Source organism: Oryctolagus cuniculus, chromosome 6 (assembly GCF_964237555.1).
Source record: "Oryctolagus cuniculus chromosome 6, mOryCun1.1, whole genome shotgun sequence".
In the NCBI taxonomy this organism is placed as follows: Eukaryota; Metazoa; Chordata; class Mammalia; order Lagomorpha; family Leporidae; genus Oryctolagus; species Oryctolagus cuniculus.
In genome coordinates, this window is record NC_091437.1 from 29644678 (window position 1) to 29663776 (window position 19099).

Sequence of the window (19099 nt, forward strand, 5' to 3'; positions counted from 1 at the left end):
TAGAGAGAGAAAGGTGTTCCAGCCACTGGTTCACTCGCTGAGTAGCTGCAGTGGCCAGGGCTGGGCCAGCCCAAAGCCAGGAGCCTGAAACTCTGTCCCAGTCTCAAATGTGGGTGCCAGGGGCCCAAGCACTTGGATCATCTTCCACTGCTTTCCCAGGTGCCCTAGCAGGGAGCTGGATAAGAAGTGGAGCAACTGGGACTTGAACTGCTGCTCATATGGGTGCTGGTGGTGTTGCAGCTGGGTATCTAACCCAGGTACTCTAATATGGGATGGGACAAAGCCTGCTGTTTAGTTTTCATTCTAGGAGTTTCCTTTCCCAGTCTTTGGTTTTTTTTTTTTTTGTTTGTTTGTTTGTTTGTTTTTGAAAGAGAGAGAAGGAGAGACAGAGAGAGAGATCTTCCATCTGTTGGTTCACTCCCCAAATGGTTGCAATAGCCAGAGGTGAACCAATCGAAGGCAGGAGCCAGAAGCTGCTTTTGGGTTTCCCATGTAGGTGCAGGGGTCCAAATACTTGGGCCATCTCCCACTGCTTTCTTGGACACCTTAGCTGAGAGCTGAATTGGAAGTGGGGCAACCGGGACTTGAACCTGCACCCATATGGGATATTGGCAGTGCAGGCGGTGACTTTACCCACTACTCCATAGCTCCGGCTTCCTTGGCCTTTTTAATTGAAGCCCCTGTCCTTGATTCACATTTTTCTTTCTTGATTGACTGCCTTGTTTTCTTGGAGCGTGTCCTCCAGCAGCTTTTTGAGAACGAATACACAGGAGTTTAAACATTTTAATTGTTTTAGACCTTGCATATCTAAATATCTTATTATTTTGAATTTTCACACTTACTTAGATTTCTGGGTTGGAGATATTTTTCTCAGAATGTTGAAGGGATTTGCACCATTGCCTTCCAGGCTCCAGTGTTGCTATTAGGAAGCCTGAAGCCATTGTAGTATCTGATTCTTTACAGAGTAGGCGTACTTCCCCAGCTCACCCCAGCCCTTTTCCTGTGTCCTGAAATTCTCACTAGGTTGCACCTTGATGTAGATAGATTTTCATCCATTGTGCCAGGCACTCAGTGTGCCCTTCCAGTCTGGACACTCTTGTCCTTCGGTTCTGAGAAAGTTTAAAGTGTACTTATTTGATTTTTCTCTACTTTGATTTTTTTTTTCTTCTCTCTTTGATGATTGGATTTCAAGCCTCTTATACTGATTTTTTTCTAAAGAAATTTCTTTTGCCTTTTCTCATATTTTCTGTCTGATCTACCGTCTATGATATTTTTCTCAGTTTTATCTTCTAATTTTTTATAAACTTTTGTAATTTTTTCGAAGGTTTATGTATTTACTTATTTCAAAGTCAGAATTAGAGAGAGGGAGAGACATATGTTTTATTTTTAAAACCTCAGATTGTGTCCCATTTTAAATATTAGCACACTGTCCTTGTTTTTTAAGTCTGTGTTTTTAACAGATTTGTTTACTTATTTATTTATTTGAAAGGCAGATTTATAAAAGAACGAGGAGATAGAGAGATCTTCCATTAACTAATTTGCTCCCCAAATGGACACAACCACTGAGGCTGGAAAAGGCTGATAGAACTCCATCCAGGTCTCCCATGTGAAGCTGAGTAAGAAGTGGGGGAGCTTAGGGCCGGTACTGTGGTGTAGTGGGTAAAGTCACCATCTGCAGTGCTGGCATCCCATATGGGCGCCGGTTCAAGTCCCGGCTGCTCCACTTCCAATCCAGCTCTCTACTATGCCTGGGAAAACAGTGGAAGATGGCTCAAGTCCTTGGGCCCCTGCACCCATGTGGGAGACTGAGAAGCAGCTGCTGGCTCCTGGCTTCGGATCGGCACAGCTGTGGCCATTGTGACCAATTGGGGTGTGAACTAGCAGATGGAAGACCTCTTTTTCTTTCTCTGCCTCTCCTCTCTCAGTGTAACTCTGACTTCCAAATAAATAGATAAATCTTTTTTTTTTTTTTTTTTTTTTTTTTTTTGACAGGCAGAGTGGACAGAGAGAGAGAGAGAGAGAAAGGTCTTCCTTTTTCCGTTGGTTCACCCTCCAATGGCCGCCGCGGCCGTTGCGCTGTGGCCGGCTCATTGCGCTGATGCGAAGCCAGGAGCCAGGTGCTTCTCCTGGTCTCCCATGGGGTGCAGGGCCCAAGGACTTGGGCCATCCTCCACTGCACTCCCGGGCCACAGCAGAGAGCTGGCCTGGAAGAGGGGCAACCAGGACAGAATCCGGCACCCCGACCGGAACCAGAACCCGGTGTGCTGGCGCCGCAAGGTGGAGGATTAGCCTATTGAGCCACAGCGCCAGCCAATAAATAGATAAATCTTAAAGAAAAAAAAAATGTGGAGCAGCTGGGACTCAAAGCTCATAATCGTTTCTTCCATATTGCTTTTTTTTCTGTTTGCATTGGTCTCCTATGATGTTTTGTGTTAGAAGCAGAAGCTCTCGGGTCATCCTTGCCTGCTCATTAGAATGTGCCATCAAGGAAAGCACTTGGGGAAGCACGATATGTTTGGTGAACCTTCTTCGTTTTTTTTTAAGATTTATTTATTGGGGCCAGCACTGTGGTGTAGTGGGTAAGGCTGCCAGCTGCGGTGCCAGCATCCCGTATGGGTGCTGGTTAGAGTCCTGGCTGCTCTGCTTCTGTTCCAGCTCTCTGCTAATGGACTGGGAAAGCAGCAGTGGATGGTCCAAGTGCTTGGGCCCCTGCACCATGTGGGAGACCAGGAAGAAGCTCCTGGCTTCAGATTGCCCGAACAATTTTGGGAGTGAATTAGCAGATGCAAGATTCTCTCTCTCTCTCCCTCCCACCTTCCCCTCTCTCCCTCCTTCTCTCCTTCCCTCTGCTTCTCTGTAACTCTACCTGTCAAATAAATAAATAAATCTTAAAAAAAAAATACAAGCTTCACCCATGTTATGTATCACATTCACCTGCCTTGCTGTGTAACATTCCACTGTGCTCAGATCCCACATCTGCTTGCACACTCTTGCTGCTGCTAGGTATTTGGGTAATTTCCAATATTATGGATGGTATTGCTTTGAACATCCTTGGAACATGTTTTTTGATGCACATATGTAAATGTGTCTATTGGCTATAACTAGAAACAAAATTGCTAGGTCATAGGCTGTATGCAAATTCATCTTTAATAGATATTGCCAAATAGTTTTCTTAAGTGGTTGCACAGATTTATACTCTTACCAGAAGTTTGCCAGATTTGTTTTTTTAAAATTTTTTAAAGATTTATTTATTTATTTGAAAGGCAGAGTTATGGAGAAAGAGAGATATCGTCTATCTGCTGATTCTCTCCCCAAATGGCCACAATGGCCAGGGTTGGGCCAGACCAAAGCTAGGAGCCAGGAATTTCCTCCAGGTCTCTCGCATGGGTGCAGGGGCCCAAGTACTTGGGCTGTCTTCTGCTGCTTTCCCAGGCACATTAGCAGGGAGCTGGATTGAAAGTGGAGCAGCCAGAACTCTAACTGTATGTCACCCATATGAAGTGACAGTACTACACGTGGAGGCTTGCCCTTCTGTGCCACAGTGCAGGCTCTGACAGATTTGGTTTTTGTATCCCTCAACAACATTTGGTATGTTTTAAATGTTTTAAACTTTTAACCATTACCTGTGATTGCAACCCGTATTTCTGTAATGGTTGTAATGGCTCATGACACAGAGCACCTTTGTAAATTTTTTGGTTATTAGGATGTCTTTTAATTTTTTTCTAAGGATTTATTTATTTTGAGAGTCAGAGTTACAGAGAGAGGAGGAGAGACAGAAAGAGAGCCATCTTTGAACTGCTGCCTCACTCTCCAGATGGCCACAGCTTCCAGGGAAGCCAGTAGCCAGGAGCTTCATCTGGGTCTCCCACTTGAGTGGCAGGAGCCAAACACTTGTGCCATCTTCTCTTGCTTTTCCCTGGCCATTAGCACGGAGCTGGATTACAAGTGAAGCAGTCAAGACATGAGCCGGTTCCAATATGGATTACTGGTGTTGCAGGCCAAGACTTTACCTGCTATGCAACAATGCTGGCCCGTAGCTACTGTTTTGAAAATTATTTACCCTGTAAACATAAGATGAACAGTTTCTGCTGTCCTGTCAAAGTCAGTAGAGTAAGTCAGGTGCTTGGTCATGGTCCACTTCAACTTGTCTTTCCTTAGTACTTCTAATTCTTTCTCAAAACAGGCCCTCGGGCTCTGAATTGAGCCTGTTTCCTTATAGAGAAGAGGTTGGGCTCAGAACACTACTGGGGATATGGACTGGTTATTAAATGGTTTGGATGCTACTTAAAAAGGTACTGTGTTCAGGGGCAAAGAGATCTGCTGTTGCCTATCTGAAAGCAATGAGCTGTTGTCACTACTTATTTCTCCAGATTTACAAAATCATGACCACTGGGCGTGCACCAGTAACCTGGAAGGTTCTTGACTAGGCTTTGCTGCAGTTAAGTGCCAGAAAACATTTGCTTGATGGTGTCCTGGTGGAGCATGAGTGCTGTTGAGGCTGTCTGGGGAGAGAACCACAGATGGGGCCTGCACCGCGGCTCAATAGGCTAATCCTCCGCCTGCGGCGCCGGCACACTGGGTTCTGGTCCTGGTCGGGGCGTCGGATTCTGTCCTGGTTGCCCCTCTTCCAGGCCAGCTCTCTGCTGTGGCCCGGGAGTGCAGTGGAGGATGGCCCAAGTGCTTGGGCCCTGCACCCGCATGGGAGACCAGGAGAGGCACCTGGCTCCTGGCTTTGGATCGGTGCGGTGCGCCGGCCACACTGCACCGGCCGGCCGCGGCGGCCATTAGAGGGTGAACCAACGGGAAAGGAGGACCTTTCTCTCTGTCTCTCTCTCTCACTGTCCACTCTGCCTGTCAAAAATAAGAAAAAAAATTAAAAATAAAAAAAGAACCACAGATGGAAGCTCTCTCTCGTCCACGTATTTTTTCCCTCTCCCCCTCCCCCACATACCATGTCATTTAGTATTTCAAATAAATCTTAAAAAAAAAAAAGGCAAAACAAAATAGTGGCCTTTCTAAGGGGATTTACTGCTGTATTAGAGCATTCTTTCATCTGTTATTGCATTGATTGTTAAATGCATTATTCTAATTACTTTGCTTTTCCTTTGCTTTGGTGAATTTTGATTTTTAATTGTGTTTTCATTTTGGTATTAAGAGGATTTGCATTTATCTTTTTATTCTAACTAAGAGGCACTAAATCCAGGTCTTGGTTGATTTGCTTTTAAAGTTGTCTTTATTTAAACTTTTGAAATAGGAAAAAATAATGATGTTCATCATTAGCTCTTTTTTTTTTTTTTTTTTTTTTTTTTTTTTTTTTGACAGGCAGAGTGGACAGTGAGAGAGAGAGACAGAGAGAAAGGTCTTCCTTTGCCGTTGGTTCACCCTCCAATGGCCGCCGCGGCCGGTGCGCTGCGGCCGGCGCAGCGCGCCGATCCGATGGCAGGAGCCAGGAGCCAGGTGCTTTTCCTGGTCTCCCATGGGGTGCAGGGCCCAAGCACCTGGGCCATCCTCCACTGCACTCCCTGGCCACAGCAGAGAGCTGGCCTGGAAGAGGGGCAACCGGGACAGAATCCGGCGCCCCGACCGGGACTAGAACCCGGTGTGCCAGCGCCGCTAGGCGGAGGATTAGCCTAGTGAGCCGCGGCGCCGGCCTCATCATTAGCTCTTAAAACAGGATATTAGGGGCCGGCACTGTGGCATAGTGGGCTGGGCCTCCGCCTTTGGCAACAGTGTGCCATATGGGCGCTGATTCCTGTTCCTGGCTGTTCCTCTTCTGATCCAGCTATCTGCTGTGGCCTGGGAAAGCAGTTAGAGGATAGGCCAAGTGCTTGGGCCCTTACATCCACATGAGAGACCAGGAGGAAGCTCCTAGCTTCAGATCCACCCAGCTCTGGCCAATGCAGCCATTTGGGGAGTGAACCAGCAGGTGGAAGACCTCTCTCTGTCTCTCCCCTCTCTGTAACTCTACCTCTCAAATAAATAAATAAAATCTTTAAAGAAAAAACAAAACAGGGTGTTAAGCAATGTATCTTTGATTTCCTGATGATAGTATATTTTCTTCAGGAAAGTTTAATATTTTGGAATTTTTTTAAAGATTTTTTTTTATTTGGTATTCAGAGCCACACAGAGGGAAGGAGGGAGAGAGAGAGATCCTCCACCTGCTGATCCGTTCCCCAAATGTCCATAACAGCCAGTGCTATGTCAGGCCTAGCCAGTAGCCAAGAGTCTCTTCCAGATCTCCCACGTGGGTGCAGGGGCCCAAGCACTTGAGCCATCTTCTGCCGCCTTCCCAGGTGCATCAACAGGGAGCTGGATCGGAAGTGGAGCAGCTGGGACACAAATCAGTGCCCATATAGGATGCTGGCATCGCAGCAGCCGGCTGTACCTGCTAAGCCACAACACTAGCTCCGAGAATGTTTTAAAACTAATTAGTTTGCAATACAGTGTGTTACTTTTCTTTGTTATCTTCATCCATTCACAAATGTGTTCTGTGTGAAGCTCTGTGGATGTTGATGGAATATGAACCTTTATATTGAGGGACACAGATATTGACTTAGCCAGAGAATAATGCTTAGGAGTTAAGCTTTCTTTTTTTTTCTTTCTTTTTTTTTTTTTAAATAAAACTTACATGAGTTTGCTTTTTCAAAGTCAGGAACTATCCTATTATTTTACTTTTTTTTAATAGATAAAATCTGCATACCATAAAATTCACTCCTCCGAAACATACAGTTCAGGGATTTTTTTATTATATGTATAAGCTTGTGCAATCATTAACACTAATTTCCAAAAATGTTTCTCACTCCAAAAAGAAAATCAGATCCACTAGCAGTCAATCATCACTCCCCCATTTCCTCTTTTCCATATCCTGGCAGTCACATCTACTTGGGTTTCTATGAATTTGCCTTTTCTGGACATTTCAAGTAAGTGGGAGCGTTATATAGTATGTGTTCTTCTGTGACAGGCTTCTTTGTGCTAGTACAGTGTTGCTAAGTTTCATCCATTTTGTAATAAGTATCATCATTTCAACCTTTTTTGTGGCTGAGTAATATTCCTTTAAAAAAAGATTTACTTATTTATTTATTTGGAAAGGCAGAGTTACAGAGAGGCAGAGAGAGAGAGAGAAAGAGAGAGAGAGAGAAAGAGAGAGAGAGAAGTCTTCCATCCACTGGTTCACTCACCAGATAACCACAACATCCAGAGCTGGGCTGATCCAAAGCCAGGAGCCAGGAGCTTCTTCTGGGTCTCCCATGTGGGTGCAGGGGCCCAAAGATTTGGGCAGTCTTCTACTGTTTTCCCAGGGCATAGCAGAGAGCTGGATGGAAAGTGGAGCAGGCAGGACTCTAACCTGATGTGCCATAGCGCTGGCCTCAAGAAAAGAAGCCAGGAGCCGGGAGCTTCCTCTGGGTTTCCAATGCAAAGTGCAGGGGTCCAAGCACTTGAGGCAGAGGCAGAGAGGGAGAGAGAGGTCTTCCATCCGCTGGTTTATTCCCCAAATGGCCACAAAAGCCAGAGCTGGGCCTTTCTGAAGCCGGGATCCAGGAGCTTCTTCTGGGTCTCCCATGCAGGTGCAGGGGCCCAAAGACTTAGGCTATCTTTTGCTGCTTTCCTAGGTCATATCAGAGAGCTGGATTGGAAGTAGAGCAGCCGGGACTCTAATGTGCACCCGTATGGGATGCTGGCACTGCAGGCAACGGTTTTACCCGCTGCACCACAGCACTGGACCCATAATACTCCTTTGAATAAATTTATCATATCTTGTTTATTTCTAAGTTGAACATTTTGGCTGATAGGAATAATGCTGTAACATTCATATATGAGTTTTTGTGTGAATGTATGTTTTTACTTCTCTTGGATATATACCTAGGAGTGAATTGCTGGATCTTAAAATTTGAAATTTGATGTCTAACTTTTTTTGAGAAACTGCCTAGCTTTTTTCGGTGGCTAAATCATTATACATTTTCACCATTAGTATATTAGGTTTCCAGTTTTCTCCAGTGTACATAACTCTGCTATCTCTCTTTATTTTTTTTTGTAAAATTTATTAATTTATGTGAAATGCAGAGTGACAGAAACAGATCTTCCATCCAGTGGTTTACTCCCCCAATGTCCACAATAGCCAAGGCTAGGTCAGGCTGAAGTCAGGAGCAAGGAACTCCATCCAGGTTTCTCATGTGGATAGCAAGAACCCAAGTACTTGGGCCATCATCTGTTGCCTCCAAGCACGTTAATAGGAATCTGAATCAGAAATCTGCAGAGTAGCAGGCATTCAAACCAGGCACTCCAATATAGGATGTGATTGGCCCAAGCAGCAACTTAACCCACTGTATCATAATACTTACCTCTGTTTCTTTTTGATTATAACTATCCTAGTTGGCATGAAGTGTTGTCTCATAGTTTTGATTTGTATTTCCCTGATCACTTAGTGGTATTGAACATTTTGCTTCTATTATTTGTATGTTTCTTTGGAGAAATTTTTCTTCATACCTTTTGCTCACTTTAAAATTGAGTTTCCTTAAATTTCTTTTTTGGGGGGCTGGCACTGTGGCTCACTTGGTTAATCCTCCACCTGCAGTGCTGGCATCCAATATGGGCACCAGTTTCTAGTCCCAGTTGCTCCTCTTCCAGTCCAGCTCTCTGCTGTGGCCCGGAAAGGCAGTGGAGGATGGCCTAGGTGCTTGGGCCCTGCACCCGCATGGGAGACCAGGAGGAAGCACCTGGCTCCTGGCTTCAGATTGGCGCAGTAAGCCGGCCGTGGCAGCCATTTGGGGAATGAACCAACAGAAGGAAGACCTTTCTCTCTGTCTCTCTCTCTCACTGTCTAACTCTGCTTGTCAAATAAAAAAAATTATTTTTTGTTCATTTATTTTCCTTTTGTTTGCAAGGCAGAGAGAGGGAGCTCTTCCATTTGTTGATTCACTACCCAAATGCCTGTAACTCCAGGGCTGGGCCAGGCTGAAGCCAAGAGCCCCCTGGGGAGTGGCAAGGACCCAAGTACTTGAACCATAATCTATCTGCTTCTCCCAAGGGTGCATATTAACAGTAAGCTGGGTTGGAAGTGGAAGAGCCAGGACTTTAGCCAGAAACTCTGATATGTGATGTTTGCATCTAAAGTGGTATCCTAATCGCTACACCAAATGCCTTCCCTGAGTTGCCTTTTTTGGGGGGGAGGGAGGTGCTAAATTATTTATTAGGGCTTGTGTTGTGGTATAGTGGGTTAAGCTGCTGCTTGTAACACCAGCATGCTATATTGGAACATGGTTCAAGTCCCACTTGCTCCACTTCCCTTCCAGGTCCCTGTTAATGTGCCTGGGAAGGCAGCAAGAGGGCCCAAGTGCTTGGGCTTTTGCCACCCATGTGGGAGACCAGGATGTGGTTCTAGGCTCTTGGCTTCAGCCTGGTCTATCCCCAGCCTTCTTGGCCAGTTAGGGGATGAACCAACAGAAGGAAGATCTCTCTGTCTCTCTCTCTCTCTGTTTTAATTTGACAGAGTTAGACAGTGAGAGAGAGAGACAGAAACAGAGACAGAGAGAAAGGTCTTCCTTCCGTTGGTTCACCCCCCAAAATGGCCGCTACGGCTGGAACTACGCCGATCCGAAGCCAGGAGCCAGGTGTCTCTTCCTGGTCTCCAACGTGGGTGCAGGTGCCCAAGCACTTGGGCCATCCTCTACTGCCTTCCCAGGCCACAGCAGAGAGCTGGACTAGAAGAGGAGCAACCAGGACTAGAACCCGGAGCCCATATGGGATGCCGGCGCCTCAGGCGGAGGATTAGCCAAGTGAGCCACAGTGGCGGCCCCTCTCTGTCTCCTTCTTTCCATGTGTGTGTCACTCTACCTTGCAGGTAAATAAAAATAAATTATTTATTTGGGAAACAGAGGCACTCCCATCTGCCAATTCACTCTCCAAATTCTTGCAGCAGCCAGGACTACCTAGGCCAAGCCAAGCCAGGAGCCAGAACTCAATTCTAGTCTCTCATGTGGGTAAGCAGTAACTGAGTTACTTAAGTTGAACCATTACCACTGCCTCTCAGGGTGTGCTTTAGCAAGAAATGGGCCAGAGCTGGGTATCAAAACCAGGCACTCTTGGGGTGGGTGCATGATACAGTGGTTAATTTGCCTCTTGGGATGTTTGTTTCCCCTGTCAGCGTGCCAGGTTCAAAGTCCTAACTACTCTGTATCTGACCTACGTTCCTGCTAATGTACAGACTGAGAGGCACTAGATGATGGTTTAAGTACGTGGGTCCCTGGATAGTTCATGGGGGCTCTTGACTTTACTGGCTCAGCCCTAGTTGTTGTGGGCACTTGGGGAGTGAACTGGCAGGTGGAAGATCTCCCTCTTTTGTCTCTCCCTCTCTCTAACTCTGGCTTTCAAATAAAAATAAATCTTAAAAAAATAAATTATCAGGGCTGCACTGTGGCATAGTGGGTAAAGCCACCGCCTGTAGTGCTGGCATCCCATATTGGTGCCGGTTCAAGTCCTGGCTGCTCCACTTCCCATCCAGTGCTCTGGTATGACCTTGGAAAGCAGTAGAAGATGGCCCAAGTCCTTGAGCTCCTGCACCCTTGTGGGAGACCCAGAAGAAGCTCCTGGCTCCTGGCTTTGGATCGGCCCAGCTGTGGCCTTTGCAGCCATTTGGAGAGTGAGCCAGCAGATAGAAGACCTCTCTGTCCCTCTCTGCCTCTGCCTCTCTGTAACTCTGCCTTTCAAATAGATAAAAAAAAAAATTTTTTTTTTTTTTTGGACAGGCAGAGTGAACAGTGAGAGAGAGAGACAGAGAAAAAGGTCCTCCTTTGCCGTTGGTTCACCCCGCAATGGCTGCTGCGGCCGGCACACAGCGCTGATCCGAAGCCAGGAGCCAGGTGCTTCTCCTGGTCTCCCATGCGGGTGCAGGGCCCAAGCACTTGGGTCATCCTCCACTGCCCTCCCGGGCCACAGCAGAGAGCTGGACAGGAAGAGGAGCGACTGGGACAGAATCCAGCACCCTGACTGGGACTAGAACCCAGTGTGCCGGCGCCGCAAGGCGGAGGATTAGCCTAGTGAGCCGTGGCGCCAGCCAGGCCAATCTTTTTTAAAAATAAAATAAACTATCATTTCTTAATCAATAACAATTTACTAGAGAACTGTTTTTTGAATATAAAGAATTGTTAATGTAAGAATAACTACTTAAGCTTATATACAATAAGTTATTTAGAACCCTTACAAACTTTCTGGCAATATTTAAACAAGAAAATTCAATAGCAAACTCAGTTGTTCACCTAGGAAAATATGCTTGTTTACTTGCTATTAATTATACTATCTGGTTTGTTAGAATTTGGAGTGTGCTGAAGAAGTGGGTGGTAATGAGAGGTTTAAAAACTGAATTTTAAGGTAAAATTTGTGTAAATAAACTGTGAAATTAGAATGGTAAATAGCATTTAAAGCTGTAGTTAAGGCACTAATTCTGGAGTTTCTTGGATTAATTGTTAATAATTTAAAGCAGTTTAAAACTTAGGAGAATTTTCTTGCATTTAAATAGAACCCATTCACCTCCAAATACTGAGTGGTGCAAATACTTGCTACTTTATGGGTTTATTGGAAAATTTGACATTATTTTTCGCATGCTTATTGTGTTTGAATTATATTCTTTTTTATGTATAAAGATACATGGTTATGTTTAGTGTTTTTTTTTTTTTAGTATTCGAAAAGCAGAGAAAAAGAGACAGAGGCAGGCATTCCATTTACTGGCCCAAATGCCCACCGAGACCCAAAGCTGGGATCTGGGAATTCAATACCAGTCTCCCATCTGGGTGGCAGGAACTCGAATACTTGAACCATCACCACTGCCTTCCAGGAAGCTGGATCAGGATCCAGAGCTGTGTGTTGCACCCAAGGCACTCTCATGTGGGACATGGGTTTCCCACCTAGCCTGTCTCAACCAGCAACTAAATGCCTGCCCCCCAGTGTTGTTTTTTTTTTTTTTAATTGTTTTCTCTTTCTTAGTACGTATGTAGAGAATTGAAGAATGACTTTTAAGTGTCTGTAGGTGCTGCCATTTGGTTGAATTGTAGATGTTGCCCCTACTAAGCCCTAATCCTCTCCTGTCTGTTGTTGCTCAAAAGCAGCTCATTTCTAAGTGAAAGATCGTATGCAGAGAACTGCAGTACTTAGCAGAGAAGCTTTCTTGCTGGGTGGAAACTCAAATAATTTAAAACTATAGAGGGTAAATATCTTTATAAATGTGTTCACTTCAAGTCTGCTTCTGTTATAACTGGAACTGTGTGTGATTACTGTATTGGAGAATCTTTAACATGTCATATATTTAGGTCTCCTAGCGATAGTACCTAGATACAGAGGTGACAAGAAGAAAAAGGAAACCCTTTATTTTAGATGTGCTGTTTTATAGACTTAGTATTGAGAACAGAATAGTAGTACCTTTTTGTGAATAAATATTTAAAAAGTTAAAGGTAATCAAGGCCAAGATGCACCATAGCAGGGGGGAAATGGATAAGTTGAGGGTTCTTCCGGGAGCCGTGGCAGTCTGCTTGGGTATAGGAGAGCATGGACAGTCAGGACAGGGATGCTTAGTCTGCAATGTGATGGAGTGAGGAGCTTCTGGATTTCAGATGATTGGATTATTGTTGGAGCAGGGGGAGACATGGGTAATGTTACAGGTAGTTTTGTATTAAGCTAAGTGCTTTTCTATGGCATGTGTAAGTAGTTGGATAGTTTGATTTGGGAAAAATTCCATGTAAATCATATTTGAAGGCAAAGTTGATTCAAATTTTAGCAGAGTGACATGAAAGAATCCCATTCCTGATGGCCATTTACTGTCTTATCATAGTCACGCAAAGGATAGCTCCTCCCACTCCCATCCAGTAGACTGCATTGAGAGGATGAAGTTCACTCACCTCTTTTCAGACCTTCCTCTCAGGGTATCTCCTAACAAAGCAGATTCTGTAGCTGTGAAGTAGTGAAGTTGGACTCCACTAACGCAGCTGATAGGAGAACTTGGGAATCTTTCCCAGCTCCAACCCCAAAGTGACACTGACGCACTTCAGAGAGCCTGAAAATCCCTGAGCTCTAGGGGACCTGGCAGAGAGGCTGCCCAGGGACAAAAGAGGGAACTCTTCAGAGTGCATTTGAGGTGCTAGTGTTGTGGCATAGCAGGTAAACCACCTTCTACATCACTGGCATTCCATATCGGCACTGGTTCCTGTCTCAGCTAATCCACTTCCAATCCAGCTCCCTACTGATATCAGTGCCCGGGAGAACAGTGGAGGATGGTCCAAGTGCCTAGGCCCTGCACCCATGTGGGAGATAGGAAGAAGTTCCTGGCTCCTGACTTTCTCCTGACCCAACCCCAGCCAATTTGGCCGACTGCGGAATGAACCAGCGGATGGAGGATCTTTCTTTGTCTTTTCCTCTCTCTGTAACTCTTGACTTTGAAATAAAGAAATTTTAAAATCAAAACAAAGTGCACTTGTGAACCAGGTAACCAGTTTTATAGCCACTCTAGTTCTAATGCTCTCTGACCCGGTTAGTGAGTGCCAGACTTGGTGCTCTGGTATGTAAAAACATGTACCGGCCGGCGTCATGGCTCAACAGGCTAATCCTCCGCCTTGCGGCACCGGCACACCGGGTTCTAGTCCCGGTCGGGGAACCGGATTCTGTCCTGGTTGCCCCTCTTCCAGGCCAGCTCTCTGCTGTGGCCCAGGAGTGCAGTGGAGGATGGCCCAAGTGCTTGGGCCCTGCACCCCATGGGAGACCAGGAGAAGCACCTGGCTCCTGCCATCGGATCAGCGCGGTGCACCGGCCGCGGTGGCCATTGGAGGGTGAACCAACGGGAAAGGAAGACCTTTCTCTCTGTCTCTCTCTCTCACTGTCTACTCTGCCTGTCAGAAAACAAAAACAAGAACAAAAACAAAAAAACATGTACCTTCAGGGGTTCTGCTGCTCAGCAAGTTAGGCACCTAGATTGCCCTCACTAAATCCCTCATTTGGGAGGTGATTATCTTTTTCTCCTGAGCATTTAAACAGCTTTATTGATGGTGCTGAATCTTAATACCAAATTATGGAAATGGGCTGGAATGGGAAGACTGCACAGGGAGACAGGGAGGATTGGATCATTCTGCTGTGTGGAGCCCTCAGTCATAATAGGTGTTTTTAAATTGTCTTGCTTTTCCTTTTTTAATTTGAAAATACATGATGTCTAGAATTATGAATTGTTATTTTTAAAATTTTATTTATATGGGCTGGTGCTGCAGCTCACTAGGCTAATCCTCCACCTTGCGGCGCCGGCACACCGGGTTCTAGTCCCGGTCGGGGCGCCGGATTCTGTCCCAGTTGCCCCTCTTCCTGTCCAGCTCTCTGCTGTGGCCCAGGAGTGCAGTGGAGGATGGCCCAAGTGCTTGGGCCCTGCACCCGCATGGGAGACCAGGAGAAGCACCTGGCTCCTGCCTTCGGATCAGCGCGGTGTGCTGACCACAGCGCACCGGCTGCCAGCAGCCATTGGAGGGTGAACCAACGGGAAAGGAAGATCTTTCTCTCTGTCTCTTTCTCTCACTGTCCACTCTGCCTGTCAAAAAAAAAATATTTATATGATATTTATATGAAAGGCAGAGAGACAGATCTTCCATATACTGGTTCATTCTCCAAATGGCCGTAACAACCAGGCCTGGGCTAGTGCAAAGCTGGGAGCCTGAAACTTACTTCAGGCCTCTCATGTGGCTGGCAGGAACTCAAGTACATGAGCCGTCGCTAGCTGGCTTCCGGGGTGTGCTAGTAGTAATAGGAAGCTGGATCAGAAATGGAACTAGGACTCAAGCCAAACACTGATAATGGGATGGGGGACTCCTAAGCTGTTTTGTTGGAGCCAAAAACTTCACCTGGAAGGTTTCTTTTTTTCCTCACCAAAGAGAATATTGGAATTTTTGAGACCTTTGGAATTTCTTTGTTCTTCACATTTTCAGGTTGCTAGGAGACCAGCAGTCTTTCTTACAGATACTGGCAAATAAGACTTTTTTCCCTCTTTATTCTTTGGACTTCTGTACTAGGGTTGCATGCTTCCTCTCTGAAGCCTAAATTACGTAGACAAAATGTGATTACTTTGACCAAGCGCAGGAAATATAAAACTGGTTAGAAACACCAAGGTAGGGTAAAATAAAAGACTTTACTGGCTGTGTAGTTTAAGGCAGTGTTCTTGAAAAGTCTCTGTTACTGCTGCCAACTCTAATCGCTTTTTGGGACCTTCCCATGGCACAAGAGAATGAGAAGATGTGAGAGATCTGAGAATATCCTGTCTAACGCTGCAGCTCATGTTAAAGTGAAAATTTCAATATTTCAGGTCAACCCTGGTCCCAGGAACCTTTCTCTAAATAATTCACTGCTTTAGGGTCCCAGAAATATTTGGCTTTACTGTAATTATTTTGCCCAAGTGCCTTTGTTTAAAAAAAACACTTACCGGAGGTTTTAACATCAGTATTTCATGAGTACCTTTAACATTAGGTTGCTGGAGTTAAAAAAAAAAAGTCCACATGGTAGAGGATTAAAATTTGGCACAAGAATTCACTTCACAGTGAATGCCTTGCAGTATTAATCAGAGAAGTTTTGTTGTTTGGTTTTGCATAGTATTGGTTAGGAATGGGATATGGAAATGATTGGTCACTATTGAATGGATTAGAGAGCTGTACTTCGTGTTATGACGCCTCAGGCTCTGGTATTTCTGTGTCAATTCACTTAAGTCCTTTGTAGCAGTATGACTTAGAGGTGGTCTGTATTTTACAAGTGCCTTCTCTGGCACTGTATATCATGTTGGTGCTGAAGCCAGACCAGACCCCATGTCAGTTACATCAGTAATTGTGTTACTACTTTACAGATCCACTCCCAGTGATAGCCATTTCATCTTTTAAATGAAAGTACTCTGTTGTCACGCTGGGGAAATGCAGTGAAACTTCTTTGTTCTGTGAGAATGACTTGCGTCAATCGTCAGACTGGTAGCAGCAGGCAGGTGCACTTTCAGTGTGTTGTTTACAATAACTGGAGATTGGGCCGGTGACGAAGTTGCTGAGATAGGGAAGAAGGAGCTGTATTGACAGAGGCTACGTGAAATATTAGGCAGAGTTTTCTTTTGTTTTTTAAAGATTTATTTGAAAGAGTTACAGAGAGGCAAAGAAAGAGAGAGAAAAGGAAAGAGAAAGATACGTTCCATCTGCTGGTTCACTCCCCAGATGGCCGCATGGCCAGAGCTGCGCCAATCCAAAGCCAGGAGCCAGGAACTTCCTTCGGGTCTCCTATGTGGGTGCAGGGGCCCAAGGACTTGGGCCATCTTCTACTGCTTTCCCAGGCCATAGCCTGGGAGACAGCTGGATTGGAAGTGGAGCAGGTGGGTCCCAAACCAGCGCAAATATAGGGTGCCGGTACTGCAGGTTGCCCGCTATGCCACAGCACCGGCCCCAGAATTTTATTTTCATAACCACCTCAGTTACTTTAACTTCTATGCTCAGAATGAACATAATGGTGGTATTCATCTGTTTTCCATTGCTAGAACCAAGACCACAGACTGAGTAATTTATCAAGAATAAAACTTTATTCAGGCACAGGCATTTGACACAGCAGTTAAGGCAGTGTTTGAGATGCCTTCATCCCATATTAGAGTGCCTGGGATTGAATTCCAGCTTCCTGCTAGTGTACACACTGGGAGGCAGTGGTTGGTGGCTCAAAGTACTTGGGCCCCTGCCACCTACATGGGAGACCTGGGTGGCGTTCCCAGCACCTGGCTCAGCCTTGGCTCTTGTGAGCATTTGGGAGTGAACTGGCAGATGGAAGATCTCCATCTCTGTCTTTCTGTATTTTGAAAAAAAAAAAAAAAAAAAAAAAAGGCATTTTGAGAGCATTTTCACAAATAAAAAGCTATATTTAGCTCATGGTTCTGGAGGCTCATGAGGGTCTTCTTGCAGAGTCCCGAGGTTGTGCAGGGCATCACATGCTGAGAGATGCCCATCTGAGAGACAGAGCCAAACTGGCTCTAGATAACTCATTAACCCAATAATCTCTTAATCCCCATGTTAATCCATTCATGAGAGCAGAGTTTCTCATGACCTAATCACTGCTTAAAGATTCCAGAGGGTCCCACCTCTTAATACCCTAAAATGAGGAATTTTTTTATTATTTGAAATGCAGAGTTACAGAAAGAGAGAGGGGGAGACGGAGAGAAAGAAAGGGAAAGAGAGAGAGATCTACCATCCACTGCATTCACTCCCTAAACAGCCACAACAGTCTGGGTTGGGTCCAGCCTGAAGCCAGACACCAGGAGGTTCATCTGGGTCTCTCACATGGGTGCCTGTGTACTTGGGTCATCTTCTGTTGCTTTCACAGCCATTAGCAGGAAGCTGGATCTGAAGTGGAGCAGCCGTGACTCGAACCGGTGTTGATAGGGGATGCCGGAACTGCAGGCAGTGGCTTAACCTGTTACGCCACAACGATGATCCCTGTATATCTTTTTTTAGAGCAACATAAAGTACTTGGGCCTCTGCCACCTACTTGGGAAATCAGAGTGGAATTCTTGGCTCCTGGCTTTGATATAGCCCAGGCCCGGCTACTGTAGCTGTTTGGGGAGTGGGCCAGCAGATGAAAGATCTCTCTGTCTTACTCTGTCCCTCTGTCTTTCAAATAAATAAATGCATAAAATAAATATTTTAAAATTTTATTTGAAAGGCAGAGACAGCAAATTTTTTTATTTTGTGTGTGTGTGTGTGGGAAGGGGGTATGGGTGTGGGTGGGTGGGTGGCTGCTTAGAAATCCTTTGTGAGATGTGCTGTAGCTTATTAAGTGACTTATAAATAGACTTTAGATTCTTCCTAATTTTGACTGTAATAACGTTTATACTACATTTTTTTCGTTGGTGCTTCTTCCTGTTTTTAGTCACTTCCTAGGAGTAGATTATTTGTACATTTTTAAGACTTTCAAAACACATTTCCAGATAGCTTTCCAGAAAGGTTATTCCGGTTTTCAGGTGCTCGTCTTGCTAATTGGCTTTACCCTTGCACTTAAAGCTGGCCTTTTTGTTTAGCTGCAGAATGAGGAAGAGCCTGGAGAGCCTGAGCAGGCTGCTGGTGATGCTCCTCCCCCTTACAGCAGCATCTCTGCGGAGAGTGCAGGTAGGTCACGGACGAGGTGATGGCGGCACTGCTTCAACAGCACTTGCTCCCGGCCTGTGTTTGCTCCTGTTCGCCTGTGCATCGGCTTTGCTTAGGTTTTCTTTGGCCTTATTTTTAGTTTGTAGCTCAATGTGGGGGGAAAAACCTCACAGTACTGTTTTGAAAAATAGATAAAACGCCATTTCATTTTAGGTTTTGATAAGAGTAGAGCTCAGTTGCATCTTAACAGACTGTTAATAGAAATGGGAACTGAGCGATCACTTGATTTTTGTTGTTTATAATTTCCTCAGTAGCTGTTTTTTGCTCTTGGTGATCCTGGTATCTTTGACCTGGATATAGTACAGGATGAGTATCCCTAACCCAAAAATCTGAAATGCTGGCATGATGCTTAAAAAGCTTCTGATTTTTTAACATTTTAGATTTTGTATTTTGTGATTAGGAATGTTTAATTGGTAATCTATGCAAATCTTCCAGAATTTGAAAACTCCAAGGTATAAAAACTGCTAGTTCCAAGCATTTTGGATAAGGAATACTCAATCTGTATGTTGAATGTCATTTATACTAGTAAATTCTTTATTTGTTTGAAAGACAGAGAGGTCTTCTAGCCACTGGTTCACTCCCCAAATGCCAACAACAGCTAGGTCTGGGCAAGGCCGAAGCCTATGGTCAGATGTGTCTTTTTTTCTCTTTCTCTCTTTCAAGAGAAATGGAGGAGGGGAAAAGGGAAAGGAAGATTTTTATAGAGATAAGTAATTGTTCCATAACTAAATTCCCTTATGTACATCATAGGAAACAATACAGGGTAACAATAATCAAAGAACAAGCAGAGATGGGGCCTGCATTGTGGGGTAACAGGTTAAGCCTCTGCCTGCAACACTGGCAGCCTATATGGGCACTAGTTTGAGTCCTAGCTGCTCCACTTCCCATCCAGCTCCCTACTAATGTGCCTGGGAAAGCAGCAGAAGATG

General features: G+C 45.1%; 1 protein-coding gene across 2 annotated transcripts in view; it reads left to right on the forward strand.

Moving 5' to 3' along the window:
- The window catches only part of NDFIP1 (Nedd4 family interacting protein 1), a 58131-nt gene that overhangs the window by 14725 nt on the left and 24307 nt on the right, over positions 1–19099 (forward strand). For both annotated transcript variants that reach the window (XM_008255156.4, XM_002710273.5), the window contains exon 2: positions 18044–18131. In XM_008255156.4, coding sequence (XP_008253378.1) covers positions 18044–18131 — 88 coding nt within the window. The remainder of the gene's footprint in view (positions 1–18043; positions 18132–19099) is intronic.